Source organism: Haliaeetus leucocephalus, unplaced genomic scaffold, assembly GCF_000737465.1.
Source record: "Haliaeetus leucocephalus isolate CR32 unplaced genomic scaffold, Haliaeetus_leucocephalus-4.0 Scaffold587, whole genome shotgun sequence".
In the NCBI taxonomy this organism is placed as follows: Eukaryota; Metazoa; Chordata; class Aves; order Accipitriformes; family Accipitridae; genus Haliaeetus; species Haliaeetus leucocephalus.
Genome location: NW_010973023.1, coordinates 6,584,973 through 6,607,450, shown reverse-complemented (window position 1 = coordinate 6,607,450; position 22,478 = coordinate 6,584,973). Strand labels below are relative to the sequence as shown.

Here is a 22,478-nt window from a genome sequence, read left to right as displayed (position 1 = left end):
ACCACATATGGGTAATGCCTTAGAAAGGCAATATTGCTTACCTGGAAAAGCAGGAACTAGATGGAACTTATTTTATTTATATACCCTAGTAGAACTGATTTTTTTAACAGGTATGAAAAAACATAGTAGAAATATAATTAGAGAAGAAGGAAATTAATTCAACAACAAATTGAAGTAACACTGCACAAGCCATATTAGGCAAGCAAAGAAAGAACTACCAAATTCGTAAAAATCATTTGTCAAATTACTAAGACTACATGCTATTGTGTGCTTAAATTAACAGCACTACTAGCCAATTTAGGCTGCATTATTTAAGGCTAACCCCAGGTAAAAACACTGATTGACAACAAAAAAAAAAGGGAGATACAAAAAATAACTTTGTGAGATAGAGCTGTATTAGAAACATGTTACCCAATAATATTCCTCATACATTTCTCATCTTAATATACCTTGCTCTTCCTGTTATCTTCCTCCCATGGTCTGCCCATAAGTACTGAAAAAGGGAGAATTTCATCACTGTCACAGTCCCCCACGTGCCAAAATTCTCTGTTTATAAAATCTTGGAATTTAATTTAGAAGACAAAACAGGACTATCTAGACACAACATTTAATTATCTATATTGTGAGAATTATATGCAGGGGACTGAGTGAAGTTGATCCTGCTGTTTTGCTTCAGGAAACAAAATTATTATTATCCTGTCTTTGGCCACAATGGAGACAAAAAAACCAATAAACCAAACAAAACCATGTTGTGAAATAGTGACAACAGTGAATTTGGGATGAGCTAATAATGCTTCCAAAGCAGTTTCTTTCAAAAAAAAAAAAAAAAAAAAAAAAAAGGAAAATTTCCAAGTTGAAATTTTGTTAAAACATAGCTCTGCTAGGGATTTGTACCACTGCAGCTGCAGCTCAGGCAAATAACCAGTATAGCCAATGCATGAGTATAATGAAGACGTTTACTGTGCAGTGACCAACACAACCACCAACTCACTGGTGGAGTTTTCAAAAATCCTGAACAGAAGCTTCAGGAGATACAAACAACCCACCTTAAGGAATGGCTAAATCAGATCCTCACTTTCACTGTTCATTATTACCTTGCTGATCAAAGAGAAATATTTGTGAGAAAGATGGAGGAATCAGATGATGATATTTGCCTATTTGGTGAAATTTCATTTTACTACCTCTTCCTTTGTGGTTTTGGAGAGAGGACCCTTGTTCCATTTCCTGTCAATTAAACAGAAGCCGAACAGATTCAGCCTAGCAAGAAAACTAAGCCCTGCTGCGAGGAGACATATCTTAGGACTCACCAGGGTGTAACAAGGTAAGTGTTATGGATATGCAAATGACTATGACTTCTTTTCATAATCATTTTAATGGGACGGAGTTTAATTTCTGGGTAGAGCATAAAAGTGTATCACCCTCTTCCCAACTGTTTCAACTTTTAAAACCAAGCTTACTTAGTGAGGAAGGTAATAGAAAATTCTGTTTTCATTTATGGGAACTCTTGAGTTTTGAACTCACCAAATTCAGCCCAAAAGACACAGAATTTTTCTTTACAATATTTGCAATTTTGGTCTGTTAACTTCCAAAACCAAATAATAGTCTTTGTTTCAAATGGCTTTCTCACAAAAACTGTAGGAAAATAAAGCTGGCAAAAACCTTGGGAAGTCATCCCTTCAAAGCATGATCTGCTGTCCCTATTCTGACAGTTGTTTATCTAATCTGGTCTTAAAAGGACTTTTTTATGAAGAGCTATAACCTCCTTGATACCATACTGCAAGAATTCATTATCCTAATTGCTATAGCATTTTCCTCATGTCTAACTGAAATCTCTCTTGCCTCAGTTTAAACCAGGTATTTCTAATCATCTCTGTTCAAAACAGAGAAAGACAAGCCCGGTCCTCTTTGCAACCATCTTTTCCATGTTTGCAAACAGACAACACACCACTGTCAGGCATTCTTCGGGCAAACTAACTGATTTGTCAGTCTCCAAATAAGTCTCATTTTCTCAATTTCTGACCATTTTCACTGCTCTCCCTGAATACTCCCTAATCAGTCCACAGCTTCCTTAAAAGTGTGGTGCCCAAACTGGACTATTCTACCTGGAATCCTACTACTGCTGAACAAAGAGACTGTATGAGAGACCACACTGACTACTCTCCTATTTATACATCCCACCACATTATTTGGCTTTTTTGTATCACTACCACACAACTGGTTCACTTTTACTCTGTCCTTCAAGTCCTCTTCTGCGGAAGCGCTGTCCCAACAGCTTCCCACACTGGATCTATACACCCAACGATTGCCCTTGTTCTCATCCAAAAACATACTGATTTTTCAGGTCTTTTCTCAACGTCATTATGAATTCTAACTCTGTTCTCTCCACCAGAATCCCTTAGTCTCTCCCAGCTTTATGCTGTTTGCATATTTTTGCTATATAATGAAACTACTGTTACATAGCTATTATATAGTGCTTTCATCCCTAGATCTCAAAGGACTTTACTGGAGTAAGGTTCACTATTGTTCTTGAATAGATGCAGAACTGGTGTAGGGACAAAAAGTTTGAGCCCAATTTTTCTAAAGTGTCCACAAATTTGGAGGTAAGTCTGGGAGATCCACCAGGATGGTGGATTCACTATATTATGTCAATAAATGTAATGGATTTTTTTCAGAAAAATAAATGAGAAGAGGCATGGTTTTCACAAGTACTGTGGAAAAAATCTATTGACTCTATCAACACATCCAAAATGGAAAGGAACAGAGAAGTCATATATAATGAAGTTGCTCTGCTTTTCCATTCTTTTCAAAATCTTTACAAATGCATTCAATAAAAAATAAAGAATAAATTAGAAACTTCTACCAGAAAGTAAAATACAAAAGGAGACAAAGGAGCCAAAAGAGGGCTTCATTTAAACTTTTTTTTAAATCACTGTTGCTGAAAATGACTGTACACATCTGTCCATTAAGCTTACCTTATTACTCAGCACACAGTTTTAATTAAGTAAGAAAAGGACTTATTATAAGTATTCAGTTTTTTGAATTATCTTTAAAATCACAAAGTGTCTTTCCATATTCTGCTCCTCCTAAGTCGTTTATGAATGGGACTTCCTCTACAGATGTCTTGGACATATGAGAAAAATTATAGACTCCCTAAGGAATTCAGAAGTCTTAGCAGCAATTTTCAGCAAACCAATAAACGTTATTCATACAAAAGAGTAAAAATTCTTGGGTTTTTTCAGTATTTGTTTTTCAGAACAGTAATTTTTCTTCACTGATAGTGACAGCTGAATTTTCAAAGTAACGTAACTTGATGAAAAATAGATGCCGTGTTTCTATAGGCTTACTGCAGGCTGACTTAAAATACCATCATCACTTCACACTCAAATACGTAACACTCGTGAACATCACCACCAATGTTATACCAGCAACACCCGTCTCTTGTGTGCAACCAATTTCATTACAATTGAGAAAAAGTAATGGATGACAACAAAGAAGGAAATAATGTAATTCCTATTCAACTGCAGGTAAATGCACACAGCGACCTGCAGTAACTTTCCATGGCAAAGAGCTTGGGCTGCATTGCCACAGCATGCTGTTAAGGACACATAACACCACAAGGAAAAGAGGAAGCAACAAAGAGCATAAGGGCACCTCAGCGCGTCAGTACTGACCCAACGTGAGGCTCCCAGCCACCAGGATAAATACCAGGTCTGCATGGTTCCACCTTGTACAAATGTCAAAGGACTGAGATGGGACCAAAACCCTTGAAAAGGCAGCATGGACTTGAGATGTAGGATTATTTCCATGTAACATCTGGTATCTCTACCAGTTATGGAAGTATCTGAACTTCTATCTAAGGCCCTCAGCAACAGCTACCTGAAAATAGCAGTGTTTAAGTATCTGCTTCAGTCATGTGTCCCTGGCAAAACTGATGTTCCCAGAGTGCTCAGAAACTCCAGCACTTCACTTACTCTATCCCCATCAGCCTATACTGCTCCTAACACTACCAGCTAACTGAATCGTGGTGGTCATGCCATTCTCGCATTCAATCTCTGCCATGATCATTCTCTTTTTCTTCTTCTTGGTTGTATTATCATTAAATGTAATGTCATATACATTTTCCAATAGTTTACACTTTAAACTCTTCATGCTGAAATAGTACATGGATGACGCGGGATCTGTCATATCAGTCAGTCCCTTTTTCTCTTTATTTCCTGTCTTCCATCCATTAATCACTGTCAACTCTCCCTCCATTCTGCATGTTGTTGTTTTAAATTAAGTAAATAGCACCTCCAATCAAACCCACCACCTTAAACCGTCTCAAACATAAATATGACTTTTAAGAAAGTACTGCATTAGCTGTGCAAATGTAACGCTGGACTTTGTTCAAAGTAATGTAATAAAGGATATATGTTACAAATTTCTTGGCACAGGTGAAAGAGACTCTGAGTTTAAGGATATATTTATCCTCCAGATGGCCACAGGCTGCAACACTGAGCTGTTTTTACATGACCCTTCATTGATACCATAAACAATCTCCTGCAGCAACAAACTCATCTATCTTGCTTCTCATGCTCTCCCAATATATTTGCGTAGTATTCCAGAAAGATACTTAATTTGAAGACTGCATAATTTTAAAGATGGAACAGAAGACATGAGCCATACAACTAAGCCTTGAAGATTTATGCAAAAGAGCTGACTGAAAACCATCTTTTATTTGTAAATCATTTTCAGTTGAAATGGAAACCATAGAAGTGGAAAAAAAAAAAAAAAAAATAGATTTTTCAAGTAGCTTTCCAGGTCAGAGCAACGCAGTGGAGAGACTACATCTACCTAGGTATGTTTTGCAGAACAGTCTCCTTTTGTGGACTGAATACAGACTAAAGCCAGGTCATTCACCCACAGTATTTTTCCTCTTTTTGTTCAATGCCTTATATCCTCTCTAGTAACTGCAGCATTTTTCTTCCTCTCACTACGAGTATGATCAGTGCAGTCCTTGGGTGTTACAATAAAATATTGCCATTTCACTGAAATTAGCTTAAATCTTGCAATAATTAACTAATTGTATGGTACCATCAGCATGTATGTGGGCAAAGCCCAGCAAAACTGCATGTTTATTCAGACCCTAACATTTTACAAAGTCCACAGACTGTCCCTAAAAACAAAAATCTACAAGAGCACATTTGTGAAAACTAATGCACAGTATACAAGAGCAATTTTCTCGGTATTTTAGAAAGGGTGTCATCATGCCCTATACAAAGATGTCCCCAGTTTCTTCACTTTCCTTTTTAGAGGTTTTTAATGTGGCATCCAGTCACCAGAAAGAAGAGGTATACATTTATGCTCATCTATACTTCTATTATAATTTTGACCATCATCAAAACTACAACAGAAGTAATTATTCTGGGTAAACTGAAAATTCAGAAAAATGGCTAATTATGTGCACATGGATTAAATGTAGAGTGGCTGTGCATATATTTGTCTAAAACCTGTGGCGGATGCCTTGGGTCAATATTGACTTAGGGATTCCTAATGTATTTTTACAACATCTAATTCTGAGAGCAAAGTGTGTGCTGCAGAGAACATTTGGTATCACAATAATTAATCTGATTTCTTCGCAAACAAACAGATCACAAGTCCATTGGTAAACATTTAAACAGCTTACAGCAAACACATTCTACATGTCATATAATTTATTATCAAGTACTCCAGACTCCTAACTATTTAATTAAAACAAAGAGCTAGGCTACTCTTCTTGTATGGACCCAAATACTTAGTCTGCTCTCTGGGTACCAGAATGTGAACCACTTTAATGCGTAACTTGTATCCAGATCTAAAAGCAGTAAGCATTAAATAAAATATAAGAAAATTTATTTTGGCTGAAAGTGGCAGGCTTTAGGTTCAAGACAAATATAAATGTTTCTAGAGACAAATAGGAGGTTTTATTACTAAAGCACTTAATGTATTTAAAAATACCACCTTCGATGTGATTATTTTTTCTCTAACTGTTGATAGATTTTGTCTTGCTAAACAAATGATACTGATAATAAAGAGTTCCAAGAGAAGCCTTTCCTACCTCTCAGATGTGAAAATAGATTAGAGCACAGACATAAACAAACACATGCTTACTACACCACACCTGTTAGAATGGCTTTTTTTAATAGGACTTCCACGTTTGGAAGACTCTTTCGATACTAAGAATAAACTTACATTCATATTTCAAAAATACCTGGTGAAAAATCAAAATAAACATTCGAACCTCCAAATAACAGAAATATCAAGTGGATTTCATATATAACTTATCATCTACACTGAAAAGGCTCATTAACACCTTCCATTCCTCAAAAAAGATACATAACCCCAGCTCTGCCTACTGTCTTATACTGTTGTTCCTTTGGGATTAAGTTCTTATTTCTGAGGGTTTTTTTTCCATTTTTATTCTGGTCTAATTTCCCACAGGAGTCAGTAAGGCAATGCAACAAACACAGGAATTTACAGTATTAAAATTATGAAATCCAGTGGTTTAGGACTGTGCTATCCCTGCTGGCAAAGCCTGCTTGTCTAGATGCAACGTAGGTCACAAAACGTTTGTTCTAGCAACTGTCATGTCCCTACTCTGAACAACATATATGAAACCCACCAAAATGCCTCTCCTGCTGGCAAAGATAAGCCTTTCCCCAGAATTTTGCCAGTACAGCATGTTATAACCACTAGCTGCTGCATCTGCATCAGCAAACTTTGCAGTGCAGATCTGGTCTTTGTGGTTTTCTGTACTGACAATCTTCTTTGGCTGTGTCCTATTTAGCAGTGTGAAGGCTGATGTTTGGCATTAGCTTTTGCATCACTTTCATCAAGACATGCATTTTTTTAGAAACAGATGTGAGATTCCCTGTGTGCTGAGTTATGGATGACTATGCATGAAGTCACTGAGATGATGCCATGCTGACAAATGTGTCTGGTATTTCCTCCTTTGATGATATTACGCATCTAATGAGATTTGCACACCAAACTAGTAGTGCAGATGTTCTATGTTTGGTCTGAAACCATGCTTTAAAATTAACAGTATGCCTTATTGCAATTCCTGTCTTCTAATTTAGTAATGTAAGAGGATAGTTTGCAAAAGACCAGAGTCTCCAAACTTTTGTTTATTCAAGAATCCTGAAACATTTCTGATTGTATTTGCCTCACAGGACACAATTAGGAAATCCCTGCTTTTTAAATGAAGTAAAGCAATACCATGTACTTGTCAAATCCACCTTTGAAATATACGTCTCTGTGAAGATCCATCCCTGAGGTAACCAGTACTATGTATGTAATTTGATTCCATTAATATCACAGTCATTTTAATATCCTTACCTGAACTGTTCGTCCTGCGTTAATGTGCTCTTCGTGCAATCTGTCCCAAAGCCTGCATCTCTGATACTAAAATAAAGGAAAAATACTCCATGTAATTGCTATTTTTGCCAACTGGATATGCAGAAAAAAAGGAACACTCAGTAAAGAACCACTTTAATTTTCCAAAATTGACAGTGAAGAAGCTGAGTCATAAGCATTTCCACTGCAAAATTAGAGAGGTAAATGGCAATTATTTTGTGAATAATTTTGTACAATGTATTTTACTGAATTGCAGATAACCAGGGTTCAGCATCAGTTTTTAACAACAAAGAGCTATTGCAGCATCCCAATACAGCTGTGGCATGCATCACTTGGTGGTCAGTAAAACGAAGGACAGAAGGAGGAAAAAAGAATGGAATTGGGGATAAGTAGTACTGGTCACATAGGACAACAAGGTATCCGATATTATTTACAAAGAAAATTGCATTCATTACACAACACTACTGTCTACATTTACACTTACCGTTTCTATATGGTTACGAGAACCATCAGAGCAGATTTGGCACCTGCATGAGGCTCCACTAACTTCAATGGGAAACTACCCATACAGCACTTTCCACAGGACAGAGACCAGAGTAATTATTCCAGTAGCAGAGCGCAAGTTTTCCAAAAGAACTGCGTATCATCCCATATAAACCTTTTCATCATTAAAATAAATCAATCCCTGCTATTGGCAGTTGACATAAATAATATAGACACTATCATGAAAAAGAGTAGTAAAATAACAGAAGTAGAAGCTGTGATTCCTGGAATATGTGCTGAAACCATCAAAGAATGCATTTACAATACTAGACAATATTAGAACATTCTTTTTGATTGTTTAAATAACAAGACAAAATACTTACCATGATTTGTGAGGTATTTTTATGTAAAGTTCAAATTCCCCAATTTCTTAATACACTTCATTACCAATAAATAACTTTATCTACAGCCTACATCTTTCCTTAATTCTTTTCATAGTTTTAGAGGCCACAGCAATAAGGATCACAAGTTACTCAGCTTCCTAAAATACAAGAAATCTGAAGTTACTTCTTATTTTCAGAGAAAAAAGTTCTTTCAGATTATGGTTTTGTAGTGCTATGGAAAAGGTTTAGTGTTCAATTAAGTCAGATTAAAGTGATTTTTCTCGGAAACTAGCAACTTCTGCATAAATTATTATGCCATTAAAATCACTACAGTTGTTCTTTAAAATAAAATGGACCAAAAAAAAATCTGTATCAACAGCAGATCTTCCAATTCAGTCATCCATGAAAGAGTACTGAAACAGGAATTTCTGAAGGTGGAACAGAAGGGGTTGGGGGAAAAATTACCTTTTCAATTTCAACCGACTGTAACATATTGTCCACATACCGAATAACAAAAAAAATTTCCTGTTTTCCAGTTAAGAACAAGAAGAATTCCTCCAGGAAACCTTTATTGCTCTTTATAATTTCTACTAGAAATGCTCAGCACATTTATCTGCTTTATATATTTAGAAGTTCTTTTACGTTGCTTAAAAATTCCTAGTGTGCTAGTGATGGCCTCAAAGAATCCAATGACTTAATAATACGCCTAGAGCAATGACATTCATGTGGTCAGAGAGTTCCTCCTTGTTGACTTCTCTTTGTCATCCAACACAAAGTAGGTCATACTGCGCAATGTTCACTGTGGGGGACTCAAGGATAGCAAACCTTGAGAGGAGATGGTATTGGCATTATTCATCATTAACAAATACATGTAAAACTAAGGGAGGTCCATGAAGTAAAAAACACCTATGGAATCCTAACCTGTTAAAGCAGGTCCAGAGGAGAGCCACAAAAATGGTCAGAGGGCTGGAGCACCTCCCCTATGAGGACAGGCTGAGAGAGTTGGGGTTGTTCAGCCTGGAGAAGAGAAGGTGCCAGGGAGATGTGACTGCAGCCTTTCAATATATAAAGAGGACTTAGAAGAAAGACAGAGACTTTTTACTAAGGCCTGTAGTGACAGGACAAGGGGAAACACTTTTAAACTGAAAGAGCCCAAATTTAGATTGGACATAAGAAAGAAATCTTTTACAGTGAGGGTGGTGAGGCACTGGAACAAGTTGCCTAGAGAAGTTGCGGATGCCCCATCCCTGGAAGTGTTCAAGGTCAGGTTGGATGGGGCTTTGAGCAACCTGGTCTAGTGGAAGGTGTCCCTGCCCATGGCAGGGGAGTTGGACTAGATGATCTTTAAAGGTCCCTTCCAATGCAAACCACTCTGCGGTTCCATAATTCTGTGATATTTAATAATAACTGTGCTACAGCCAAATATTTTGTATTTCACATCAGAAATACAAAATGTAAGGTTACTCTTAGACACTCAATCTCTTTCCCTCTTTGTCCCATTCTCTTTTGAGAGGTCTCTTTAGAAAGAAAGCTTCATGCTTATGCTTTGGATCCCTTCCATTTCTGCTTGAAAGTACTCAGTGGACATGGAGAGAACTCAAAGCTTTTCATAATATTCTCTGCGTTAATTTTTGTAGCAGGTAGTGCTCACCAACATTTCTAAAAGCTCTACAATAAATATCTTATACAAAAGCATACACTCAGATGAAGACTGCAGTAAGACTCCGATATTTTAGTTTCTCATTTTATGTCACCTTTATGTATCTTCCCACAACAATGGCCCCCAATCCAAGGTAAAAAATGTTTTGCACAACATCCTTTAACTTTGGCACAGTCACAGGAAACGAAATTAAAACTGAAAGCAACAGAGAAAAGGATGCCATGTCTTACAGCACTTTTTTTTTTTTTAAGGGTTGTTGCATGTCACCGACAAAGTTTAGGGCAGCATGCCAAAAATCTCCACCTTCCTGTAGTACCATGACAATTGCTTTCATCTAACAGAGGCTAACAGAAAGTTGTAACTCTTTCGGATAAGCATGCATTTTATTCCCTGTTTTGGAGTGAAGGCCATCCAACCCACGGAATGTGTTTTAGAAAACAAGAACTCTTTGGGGAAAACATGGAAAGAAAAAAAAAAGGCAAGTATAGAGAACCAATTTCTTAAGGACAAAATTTTTAAGTCTTCAGAAACTGCCATATGGAAAGTTGGACTCTCAAATAGTTGAGAAGCAATGACAATGGATTTATGGTAGCCACTTTCTCTGAAAAGGGGTGCTCAAGGTCAAATTTCATTATATATTGATTTTATAGTTTCTTCAAACAGTGATTTAGTAGATTAATTGTTTGGACTATCTCTGGAACCTAAGGTTTAAATCAATATTCATGAAATGAGGTTAGAGATATTGGCTTCATCATAAGTAAATAATGTTGCTGCTCTAAGCAATTTGACATAATTACTGATTTTTGCTTAAAAGTAGCCTGTAAAATAAACAGGATCAGATTTTACAAAATTATCCTTTTACCTCTAGGGATGTTTGGTTTACATGGCTGAAAGTTAATTTTACAAAAAGTATTTTAGAGAAAACCATTTAAGCTGCTGATGCTGACAGCTCATAAAAGTACTATAACACATTCATTTTGGCTAAAATACATGTAAAAGATATAAAATGCAAATTATCATGGAACTATTTCAAGCAAACTATTGATAGTGTTCTGATAATCTAAAACTACCTAGTGACAGATTTCAAATTCAAATTTGCCATATTTTTATTTTCACCTTCTTATAAATCTATCAATAGAGTAAACTTTGGAATACTTATAGTTCTTACAGCCAGAAAAGTATTTAAAAAAAAAAAAAAGAGAGAGAGAAACTTTCAAATTTTAAGAACACTACACTGAGTGTGGACTCTTTAAAGAATCGAGTATTTAGGGACTATTTTTATACTCAGATGTATTACTTTTCATAAATGTTTGTGCCTTATATTTTTTGTCATACACAGAAGTTCTGAAGTCTTCAGTACTGCTGAATACCTTCTGGTATAGTTACCAATTGTTAATTTAAAGGTTTTATCCATAGTTACTTTTCTATTAATTACTAATTCAAATATCAAATCTGCCAGAATTTATACTGTCTAGGGATGCAGAAATTTTTAACAGTGTTCTGAAATCAGAAAGACAAATCTACATGAAACATTGCTGCCACTTCTTGCTTTCATAAAAGTGTTGTTCCTGAGGAAGGGCAGTTAACACTAATTTTAAGAACTGTGTTTACAATTATTTAAGGATTTTTCTGATGTGCAGATTTTATTATGTTGACTGAACAGATCATTCACACTGATACCACCAACGACCTGAAAATCTCAAGAAATGTCCAAACCAGATACTTTTAGATTGCATCAGATTTTTACATTCCAAATATAAAACTGATCGGCTCAATAAAGCATCTTGGTATTTCAATGTGGTCATTGAATGCCATGACAGAAACACTACAGTCTGTATTGCCTATAATTAAACTCTGGCTAAGCATGAGTTTCTCTAACAATGCTTTCAGCAAAGTGTTAGATCAGAACTAACCTAAAAACTCATTTTATCCTGAGTGCTATTATCTTCTGCATTTTCTTCTAGACACAGAAATCCGTTCTTGCAATGATCTCCCCTTCTGTCAGCAAAACAGGAAAGCTTAACACAAATGAGTTGCTGGGCCAATAAAGACTTCAGCTTACCAACATGTGGCTGAATTAAGTGGAACCTATTTCACCCCTTCCCTGACACCATGGTAACACTATCTGGCTAGATACAGCATAATTATTCTTTGTCTAAATACGTAAAAGATATTCAGCAGGATCAACCACTAAACTGGCTACCCCTCCTCAGTGACCAGGTTCTGCAAAACAGAGCAATTCCCAAGATCATCTCTCACCCTGTTAAGTACTACACAGGGTAATGACTGATAATGTCTCTGTTTCTCACTGGAGCACCCAATGCCTTTTGAAGCTTCTTGACACGGTGTTTATACACCCTAAATCCGGGAGAGTTTACATTCGTGGATGATACCTAGCAAAGAATCTATTTAGCTGTACAAAATAATACTTTAAAAAAAAAATAATCAAGAGTGTAACAGTTATGCACATCCCCTCCATTGTCTCTCCCTAATTACCACCTTACACACATCACATGCTTATCTCTACTTTCAAAGTGCAACAAAACCATTTGTGTACCGCTAATGTGCCCTGCTAATCACTTCCCATTCTGTACTGGCAGGTCAGCTTCCCCCTCCCATCAACAGACTACCTTTTTCCAGTGACCACCCATTTGTTCCTCTCAGGAAAGGCTGCAGCTTTCATGCCACCCTTTTGCGGGTATTTATTATCATCCCTTCGCTTCTCAATGCCTTCCTCAAGACTTTGAAGAATGGAATGCCTCACTGTTCCACACTCACTGATGCTGTTGGTGTTAACTGGAGAGCTGCCCTGAAGAGATGATTTTTAACGTAATTTTAACATCAGCCAACTACAGACCAAAAACTCTACCTCTCTGCAAAAATGAAATCCCTCTTGGTGGATTATGGCAAACGCATGTTGCTTCCATGAGCAGTTGTGCAAGTTCTGCTTAGAGAAAGAAGGGAACAACCTAGCTACCAAGACTGTCTCTATTTGACTGAAACGGTTTGCATGGAAAAGCTAGTATGATGATGCCCTCCTCTAGACACCTCTGAATCCTGTCCTATTCCACATTATTCTTCACTAGTTGCCCTTAGCTAGCTCTATGGCCACTGCTAGGTATGGGCCATGCACACTGAGAGACATATGCACTGCTCCATGGAGGCTGTAACACCTCTCCAGGGCAATTTAACAGTCAAGGTTCCTTCCTCCCCCATCATCTCACCCAAGAGCAAGCTAATACTGACTGACTGCTCTGTACTCTGGCTACAATGCAAAGTAAGTCAATTAACTGTTCTTTGTGGGACAAGCTGGAGAACAGAAAGCTGCTCCTGACCACTGCAGAGCAGGGCTGCTGCAAACTGGCCAATTCCAAGGCAAAAAAATGCTGAATCAGCTGACATCTAGCTAACATAATGAATTATACAAATATGGAATAACGAAGAGTAAACAACATGCTGTGACTGAAAAAACAGGTCATCTCATTCAGAAGTTATTGCTTCAGGCAAATATTATACTAATAAACTGTTCAGTTTGTGAATATTGCAGTTCATATCCTTACTGTATCCTTATTACACTCTTACCAGGAAAGAGTCAAATTATTATCTCCCATCATTAGTCTCAGCAGCCGCAGGTCTTCCTCTATTGCAGTTTTTCTCTCGTCCCATGGTCAGCCATCATTTCTGCACTTTCACCTCCCATCTGAGGTACTTCTTGACTAGCTCCCCCCACCCAATTCTTTATCCTTCATTTACATGAGCCAGGAAGAGCTTCCTCTTGCACGTAAGTAAGGCAAAGTAAGAGGATGAAGCAGGGGGAACACAGAAAAATCATCTCCCTGTTTTCAATGTCAGATTCAGGACCAATCAAATTAGCAACTCCAGGAAAGAGTCCTGCTAATTTCTAAGCAGAGGAGCATGCCTTAGTGTTGGGTAAATCTTTAGCTATTTTCAGCTAGTGAAGTTCAATCAGTATCTACCGAGTACCTGCAAACCATTTTTTTCTTTTCAGAATCATACCTCTTGGCCAAAAACCGGCAGATTTTTAGAGGCACAGCAAAATGTACAGTCCAGACAAAGACCACCCCACAAAAATATCTCAAGTGTTCCAACACATGTCACTGCTTTGAAAAGAAATTACCACTAAGCTATCAATCACCTGCTATCACTTAAAATAAGCACTTCTTATCAAAAGAAATTACTATCAGTTGAACAACACATTATTTCCTGACTATGTTCTCAGAAACAAATACATGGATTTATTTTCCCTCCTCCCCCATCCCCAGCCTACTCAAGGCAGAAACCTGGCATGGAAAATTTCATCCAAAAGGTTACCCACTTGGTAAAGTGTGCTGGTTTTGGCTAGGAAAGAGATAATTTTCTTCATAGCTGCCAGCTAGTACAGGGCTATGTTTTGGATTTGTGCTGAAAACAGTGTTGATAATACAGGGATGTTTTGGTTACTGCTGAGCAGTGATTACCCAGAGCCAAGGGCTTTTCTGCTTCTCACCCCACCCCACCAACGAGGAGGCTGGGGGGGCATAAGGAGTTGGGAGGGGACACAGACGGGACACCTGACCCCAACTGACCATATATATGACATTCCATGCCATACAACATCATGCTCAGCATATAAAGCTGGGGGAAGAAGAAGGAAGGGGGGGATGTTCAGAGTGATGGCATTTGTCTTCCAAAGTCCCCGTTAGGCGTGATGGAGCCCTGCTTTCCCAGAGATGGCTGAACACCTGTCCACCGATGGGAAGCATTGAATGAATTCCTTGTTTTGCTTTGCTTGTGTGCATGGCTTTTGCTTTACCTATTAAACTGTCTTTATCTCAACACATGAGTTTTCTCACTTTTACTCTTCTGATTCTCTCCCCCATCCCACCAGGGGGGAGTGAGTGAGTGGCTGCATGGGGCTTAGTTGCTGGCTGGAGTTAAACCACAACATAAAGTTCCAGTAAAGTTATGGTAAAAGTTGTGAACAAATGACAGCAGCAAAATGCAAAAGTTTCAACAATACATTATACGCACCCTTCAGTCATTTACCTTTCAGGAAATCAAAATTATGTTCACCTATTTCCTTCCAATTTCTTCATTCCTTCCCAAGGTGTTAAAAAAATGTAGACAGTTGTCATACACCATTCGGATTCACATATAGACTTGATTTTATACATTTTGAATAAGCCTAGTCAAATTAATACGATGTATGATTTTTCAGAAACATCTGCAGAACTGCACAGAACTTCAGGTGTTCACTGATTTTTCTGTGGTGGTAAGGACATTCTTTTCTAAACAAATATGCCTTGTATGGTCATTTCAAAACTTCCACCGCAATGTTGGTATTATGACTGTGTTTCTGAGTCACTCTTCCTTTTTTTATTGGTGTCACCTGTTTTACTAAATCTCTTAGCACATTCCTCAACAAACCAATTTCTCTGTTTCCACAGGCTATACCTGTACTAATAAACAAAGACTGAGAATGTTTTAAGTCTGAAATCTAGTCATCTGTGCTGTTAAATTGTTAGAACTGTCCCTGGCCATACCAAACAGCTCTCTCACATAAAGAGTTCCTGAGAACAGCCAAGGAGTTATAAATGCAGAACAGAGGCTATTCCCCATTAGCAATGTCAATGCAGCCACCCTGCTTTGCAGAATATGAGGATTTAATAATATGGACATAAGCTATTTCATGCCAGACAACTATCCTGGGGATGTTTATTTTACCAGGAGAGGTTTTGCCACAGCATATGCAAGAATTTAACTTCTCAGAAGCATGTTCAGTTTCAGTGTTACGTGTGAGCTATTGTCAACAAAAGCATATAAACATGCTACAGTTTTGATAAAATTCTTTTTCTATTTACTTAAAATAATTCAATCTATTTCTCTCAACTCAATTTAAAAATATATAGAGAAAAAGATAGGTATAAACAGTAAATTACTCAGAATAGCTGGCAGCAAACTACTGGGACTTAAAAATAAAGTAAGACTATTAGGCTGCTTTCCCTACGATAACTTTTTAATACAAAACAGTAATGTTTCTCACTCTGTAGGCTGACTAGTTACTACAAATGTAAAGGCCTTTGTACACACTGAACTACCAGTTTCATTTTTAGCCAAATTTGAATTAAAGATTTGAATAATCAACTTTTCATCAAAATCTCTATATAATCTTCCAGCATGACTGCTTCTGTACTGTAAAAAGAACTAGATTAGTAAAAAGTGAACACTAACCTTCTCAATATTTATTTGGTGTTTTCTTAACCTTTCCAAATCTGTTGGAATTGCCACTTTAATGAATTTCTGAATGGCAGGTTCAATTCGACGGAGTTTAACTTTTTCATCATCTTCAGACATCCTAAAAGCAGCTTTCAGGTCAACACTTTCAGGTCCAGTATACCTTCACCAAGGTAGAAAACCTTAAAAAAAAAAAAAAAAAAAAAAATTACAGGCTTACAAAAATGTACCAGTCTAGAATCACTTTTTAAAAGAAAGCAAAACAAGGGAAATCAGTCTTTCCAATAATCACATCTATTCCAAAACCACATTTGAGCAGCATTAGCTACTTAAAATCCAGATACTGTATTTGCACTTAAATATATTATTTCCATTTATTTACAGGCTTTGGGGATCATTTTTCATTGATAAAACTTAACACTAACAAAAAAAATAGCTAAGTAATTAAGAGAAATGCAAACATGCTTTGCGGCATAATGATATATGGAAACCTTTGAAAAAACTTTCCAATTAGATGCTTTGCCTGATCAGAGTACAAGTTCTGCCAATTTACATTCTGAATTGTCTTTAAAATTGTAAAACATGTCCTGAAAAGGCACCAAAATAAAATTAATTTTTGAAGTCCATTTCCTAGAAAGATTAAGATCTCCTGAATGAAGATTTGCACCCCAAATTGCACTTGTCCCCTACTGAAAATGACTAAGGCATCACCTAACATAGGGTTTAAATAGGTTGCTGAAATATTTGCAGGACCAGTAGGTACATAAGCAGCCTGAATTCTGTTCCCTGCATATGCATAAAACATAACTTTGGAGTTTCACTTCTTTAAAAGAAAGATATGTAGAACTGTGTATAATAGCACTTATCTACAGAGCATATGAGCAATATAAAGGAATTCCATTATGCTGAATGCACACAAGGGGAAAGAAAAAAATTATTGTGAGATAACTTTGTAGTTTTAATACTGTATAAACAGAAGTTATTTAAATGAGAGTTTCTTTCTGTATACTCCTTTTCTAACAAAAACAAGAAGTGGAATTGCAGACACATATGAGAAAGTTTTGTCACAAGCGTCAGTAAAAAGACGTGTTACCAGCAACTGCATCAGATGGCTTTCCCCAATTTTCCTCTGGCAGTAACCAAACTCATTTAAAATAATTAAACGAGCGTAATTGTCCTGGTACAGAGCAGGCACAGCAGAATGTAACAGGTTAAAAAATGTTCCTACTTTTCCCCACAGCCAAACATATTATTAACAGTGAAATTAGACATTATTTTTCTCACACCTAACTATGGTGCGAAAGTGTGGAGGGAGAGTGTTGAGCTTTTTCTGAGACCTGTGATTCCTGCAGGCAGGGAGAACTTGAAGGCAGACACCAGTTGATGGCACTGGGTCTTCAACAGAACCACTCAAAGTTCAGTCACAGCCCTCACTTGCAGGCTGCAGGGAGGATATGTACAAATCTCCCTCATCTTCAAAGGAGCCAAGTGGTAAGCATCTTCCATCAGGCCAGTGAGAAAGCTAAAAGTGCTTCTGGCAAAGGCAAGCTGAGCTTCTAGAGGAAAATAGTCCCAAATTACTCACCTTCTCCAACACAGCTGCAGAGAAAACAATGTTGTGTTTTTCTGAAGAACCAAATGCTAACAGAAGACTCTCCTTTATCTATTGCACCCAACGCAGAAACTGAAAACAGTGGAAAACTGACTATTTACTGAGAGTAGACCAAGTTAGGTGAAGTCAATCTTCAATGTTTCACTGATACATCCTTCCCTTTTTCAGAACCTCAGAAGGAAATTATTTCACCAATCGACTTCACAGTCACTGCTATTTTGCAGCCATTGCTGAATTATCCCCACTCCAAATTATAGAGACATACTATCAAGCAGTCCTACAAATCCCCTTCTAACCCAAGGTATTTAATATTAATAGTTCTTTGTCCAAATCTTCAAATAAACATGCAGTGGGTGGCCTCGCATTTTGGGGGATGTAAAAAGAACTTTAATCCTTTTGTGTTCATTTACTCTTTCCACCATTCTAAAAACAGTGGCTTAAATGCAAGATGATAAAAAATACATTGATTCTTCTATTATACCTTGGTCGCTACAGTCCCTAACACTTTTGAAGGAGCCACTCGTTATCTCACAACTGAACTCCATTTTGAGCCTAGAACAGATTTTTTTTGCAATGAGCAAAAGATAAAAAGCATCCTACTCCAAACTGTAGTACCTCCTCTTCGAACACACATTTAATTTCCTGACAGCTTACACACTAATCCACAAGTTTATGAGCTAGAACGAATTAAAAATTGGTTCCTTAAAGATATTTAGTAGCCCTGTCATGCTTTTCTTTAATACTGAATCATCCTGAAGAAGGGATGACACAAATTCTTCAAACTTACTGCACAACGTGAACTCACAGAAACCCACAGTCCGTTCTGTCTTGGAATAAATACATCAGAGACTAGCTAATTCCATCATAATTTTGTCCTTAACCTTTAATGACATCTAGATATTGATGACTCAAAATTGACAGTTTAGGTGACTTATAAACTGGACCACTGTGAAAGCAGAGTTAATGTAACCAACAGCCATATGTCTTGAGTAGGTGATCTGAATAAGCAACAGTTTTAAATTCAAAGATTTGGCTGCATGCAAGGCTCTGGATAGTCATTTTCTTCTTAAAAATTCCCAGACAGTAAACTAGCTTTCACGACAGCATCTACAAATTTCTTTAAGGCACTGCTGCCTAAAATTCACTAACAGTAAGTGTGAGAAACTAAGAACGAAGTATAAAAACTCCTAACGTTCTCATCAGGTCTCCTGCTTAATGTTCTCTCTAACAGTATAGTTTTAACAAACAATTCTAAGACATAAATTACCAATAAGAAAATATGCAAGGTCTTACTTTTTTTTAAGTCCATATAATATGGTAAATAAAATTAACATTACAACTTTTTGTGATGAGCTTACGTTTGTTCCAGATGCAATTTCAAGGAAATCTAAGGCTTCTTGCATACTTTATTGGGTTTGTGTTTCCCTAAGCATAACAATTAATTTCTAAAGCTGTAATGCCTGGTTTTTGAGTAATCACAGAGTAACAGGACAGTTTAGGTTGGGGGGGGATTTTCATACGCCATCCAGTACAAGCTGAATTACATGTGGTTGCACAGGCCCTTGTTCAGTCAAGTTCTAACACCTCCATGGACGGACACTCCACGCACTCACTAGATCCCTCCTTCAGTGTTTGACCATTCTCCAGGTTAAAAACAAACAAACCAAACCAAACCAAACCCAAAAAGACCTTCCTCGTAGCTAAACCAGCTTGTGTCCGTTGCCTCTCATCCCACTGCCATGCACCTCCAAGAGGAGCCTGGCTCTATAGCTTCCCACGCACAGCAGTAAGATCTCCCCCTCCTTCACCTTCTCTTAAGGCTGAACAAACCCACCTCTTTGTTTCTCCTTGAATATCATGTGTTCCAGCCCCCTAATAGCCTTGCTAGTCTCACAGGTGCCGAATAGAGGTGAACAGTCACTCTTTCGACCTGCTGTCCCTCAGCCGCATTTACTAATACAGCCCACAACGCGGTTGTCCTTCACTGCAACAGCACGCTCAGACGCATATTCAGCATGTGGTCCACCACAACACACAGGTCCTTTTCTGCAAGGCTGCTCTCCATCAAGTCTTCCCACAGCCTGTTCTAGTCATCAGGCTATTCCATGCCAGATGCAGGGCTTTCTTGTTGCCTTTGCTGGAATTTGTGAGGTTCCTGTCAGCCCATTATCTCCATCCCATCAAGATCCCTCTGAGTAGCAGCCCTGTCCAGCCTATCTACCCCTCTCCTCAGGCAAGTAACAAACACTGCTCTCTACTTCAGCTTTTTAAGAAGATAATTTTGTCTCTGTCCTTGGATCTCAATTGCAGTCAGCATGTACACGAAGCTGCAGAAGTTATGAGCCCTCTCTCAGAGGGCGGCCATTCAGACACCACACAGTTGTGTGACAGGTCACCTTCCCTTTCTGACCGCTTCTGTACAACACCATCGCTTGGACCGTCCTTCCTACAGGCATTTACCAAGTCCCAAGTACAACAAAATCTTGAGTTCTCCGAGACTGGAATACTTGGCTCTGATTCTCTAAAATAAATTCAAGTTTGAGCAAAAAAGCCCAGGAGAATACCGTATCATTAAATCGGTAATTTAAAAAGTTAGATAAAACCATTTGTAATTAACTGTCCTTTATTACATTCACTGTGCAAGATATTTCCATAAACAAAGAAATTATAGAATCTTGTCTTTTCAGACGCTGATGCTACAGGCCTGTTAAGAGGTTATCTTCCAAGTAGAATACTTTCAATTTGACATTCAAAATTCATGCACGAAAATTCAATTCTATTTCAGTGACAGAAATAACACTTATCCAGAAGTGATCAAGACCCAGATGTGCAATAATTTTCAGTCAACTATGTCCATAAAAAAAGAAGACATATCCAAAGCATACTGAGCAGTATTATCAAAGTACTAGGTGGTGACAGAAATTATATACGTATCCCTTCTTAATATTTACATTTTCTGGAGACTGCCCCCAAACTGAAACTGTAACTGTGAAGTAAAATTAGCATAAAAGAATACCATTAACTTGATATCTGCACTTAATATGAAAATCATCTATGATTCTTACTACCCAAGACAAGGAAAAATCCCTTTCCAGTTTGCCCACCCCATGTCCTTGAAATTATTTAAGTGTATCTTCCACGAAGGATTAATCTACATTCCTTTGTTAGTAAGCAACAGAGCAAAAGAACCTGAGGAGTTCCACTCGTTTGATCGTTGCTTTACCAAATAAACAGGTATATAAAGCAAACAAAATTTTTCAAAAACTGATCACTTCCTCTTTCAGCTTTTGAAGATCCAATCACCATATGCTATCTTATTTCATTGCTTAAGTCAAACAATTCTAAGGGGTAAGAGAATCTTAAGGCATCCAGTTCCAAACAGCGAAAGTTTGAATTTAATTCTGACACTAACACAAAATCTCCACTTACTATGTGGTGGTGCATAGAAAGCACAGAGTCACATAGCTGCAGTCAATCAGAAGTAAAATTCTTCCCATGTACGGTAACATACTTGTTACAATAAAATTCAGTAAATGTAATAAGTAATATACATCAAATTAACACCTATGAACTTCTGTTAAACTGCCTAGTGCTCTCCACTCAAATACGGTAGGCAAAATGCAGAATAAACCTGAAGAGTTCTGCTTGCCCACGGAAATGCAATGTAATTCACGTATCTGATTTTAATTCACTTACGACACTTTAGACAACCACTACCACTAGAAAAAGTACTTCCAGCATGGATGCCTGTTTTTAAGGGTTGTAAGGCCAAAAGCTTTTTCCTTTTCTCATTGTAGATTAGAATACGGATGCTAGCATGCAGAGACTTACAACAGCTTTCTCACTAAGGTGACCTGAAACACTTCTTCCTAGAGTAGTACTGGCCCCAAAGTTGCACTGACAGACTATTCACTGTTGCTCACTTGGCTGAGGTCTGCAGTTAGTGAGGAACAGGCTCCTGTGGCAGGCTACAGCCAAATTGCACTTTGGGTCCGAATTACATCTTTCCGCTTTGGCTGTAGAAGGAACCAAAGGAAAATAGCTTTCTTAGGCTGCAATAAGGCATTGTCACCAGCCCCAGCATGTTCGCAAAGCGACACGAAACTACGCAATGGGATAAAGAGCCGCGCATGTGGGATCTCCCACAGAACAGCCGGAATTAGCAGCTGTACGTAACAGGCTGTGGTTCCTAGCAGATCTGTGCGCTTGTGGATCACCCGGCAAGACAAACTTGATCCAGACAAAGCAAGGGCGCGTGACTGCATTTTGAGAAGTCAGAGCAGATGACAGGCATTTTGTATTGGATTTACACGTTTAAGCCAGCTGCAGAAGGGCAGAAAATACCTAATGACTAACACGTCAACATTTTTTCAACAAAGCTGAACTGGTGGAGCGAGTCTGTAGTGACCCGACACCTGCAATAGGTGGCCGCAACGCAGTTCAACCTGCAATCAGAGCCCTAATACTCATTTTTCTGTACTACTGAACTATGCCTCTGGTCTCACCCCAGCAGCCAACAGGTTACGGAGGCCTACCCTTCCTGCATCTCGCCCCCGAAAAGCGAGGGGTCCACGCAGAGAGCGGAAGCGCAAGAATAAAGGAAGGTTTTACGTCTTATATCAAGGCTTCAAGCGGACTACGCTAGTTTCTTTTTCCTGACTTACGCTTTTAAAAGCTTGGGGAACACCGGTCTAAACAATTCGTCACGCTGCACTTCCACTCTTTTTTAACA

General features: G+C 37.9%; 1 protein-coding gene across 6 annotated transcripts in view; it reads right to left on the bottom strand.

The window, feature by feature from the left end:
* STX17 (syntaxin 17) overlaps positions 1 to 22,478 on the bottom strand; it is a 36,927-nt gene that overhangs the window by 13,975 nt on the left and 474 nt on the right. Inside the window, exons 2-5 of one of the 6 annotated variants that reach the window (XM_010577961.1) lie at positions 21,176 to 22,467; positions 17,720 to 17,818; positions 16,132 to 16,317; positions 7,357 to 7,422 (exon numbers count right to left, since the gene is read on the bottom strand). In XM_010577961.1, the coding sequence (XP_010576263.1) occupies positions 7,357 to 7,422; positions 16,132 to 16,254 (189 nt within the window). In that variant the 5' untranslated portion in view covers positions 16,255 to 16,317; positions 17,720 to 17,818; positions 21,176 to 22,467. The remainder of the gene's footprint in view (positions 1 to 7,356; positions 7,423 to 16,131; positions 16,318 to 17,719; positions 17,819 to 21,175; positions 22,468 to 22,478) is intronic. The other 5 variants (XM_010577964.1, XM_010577962.1, XM_010577966.1 and 2 more) reach the window with 5 other exon arrangements.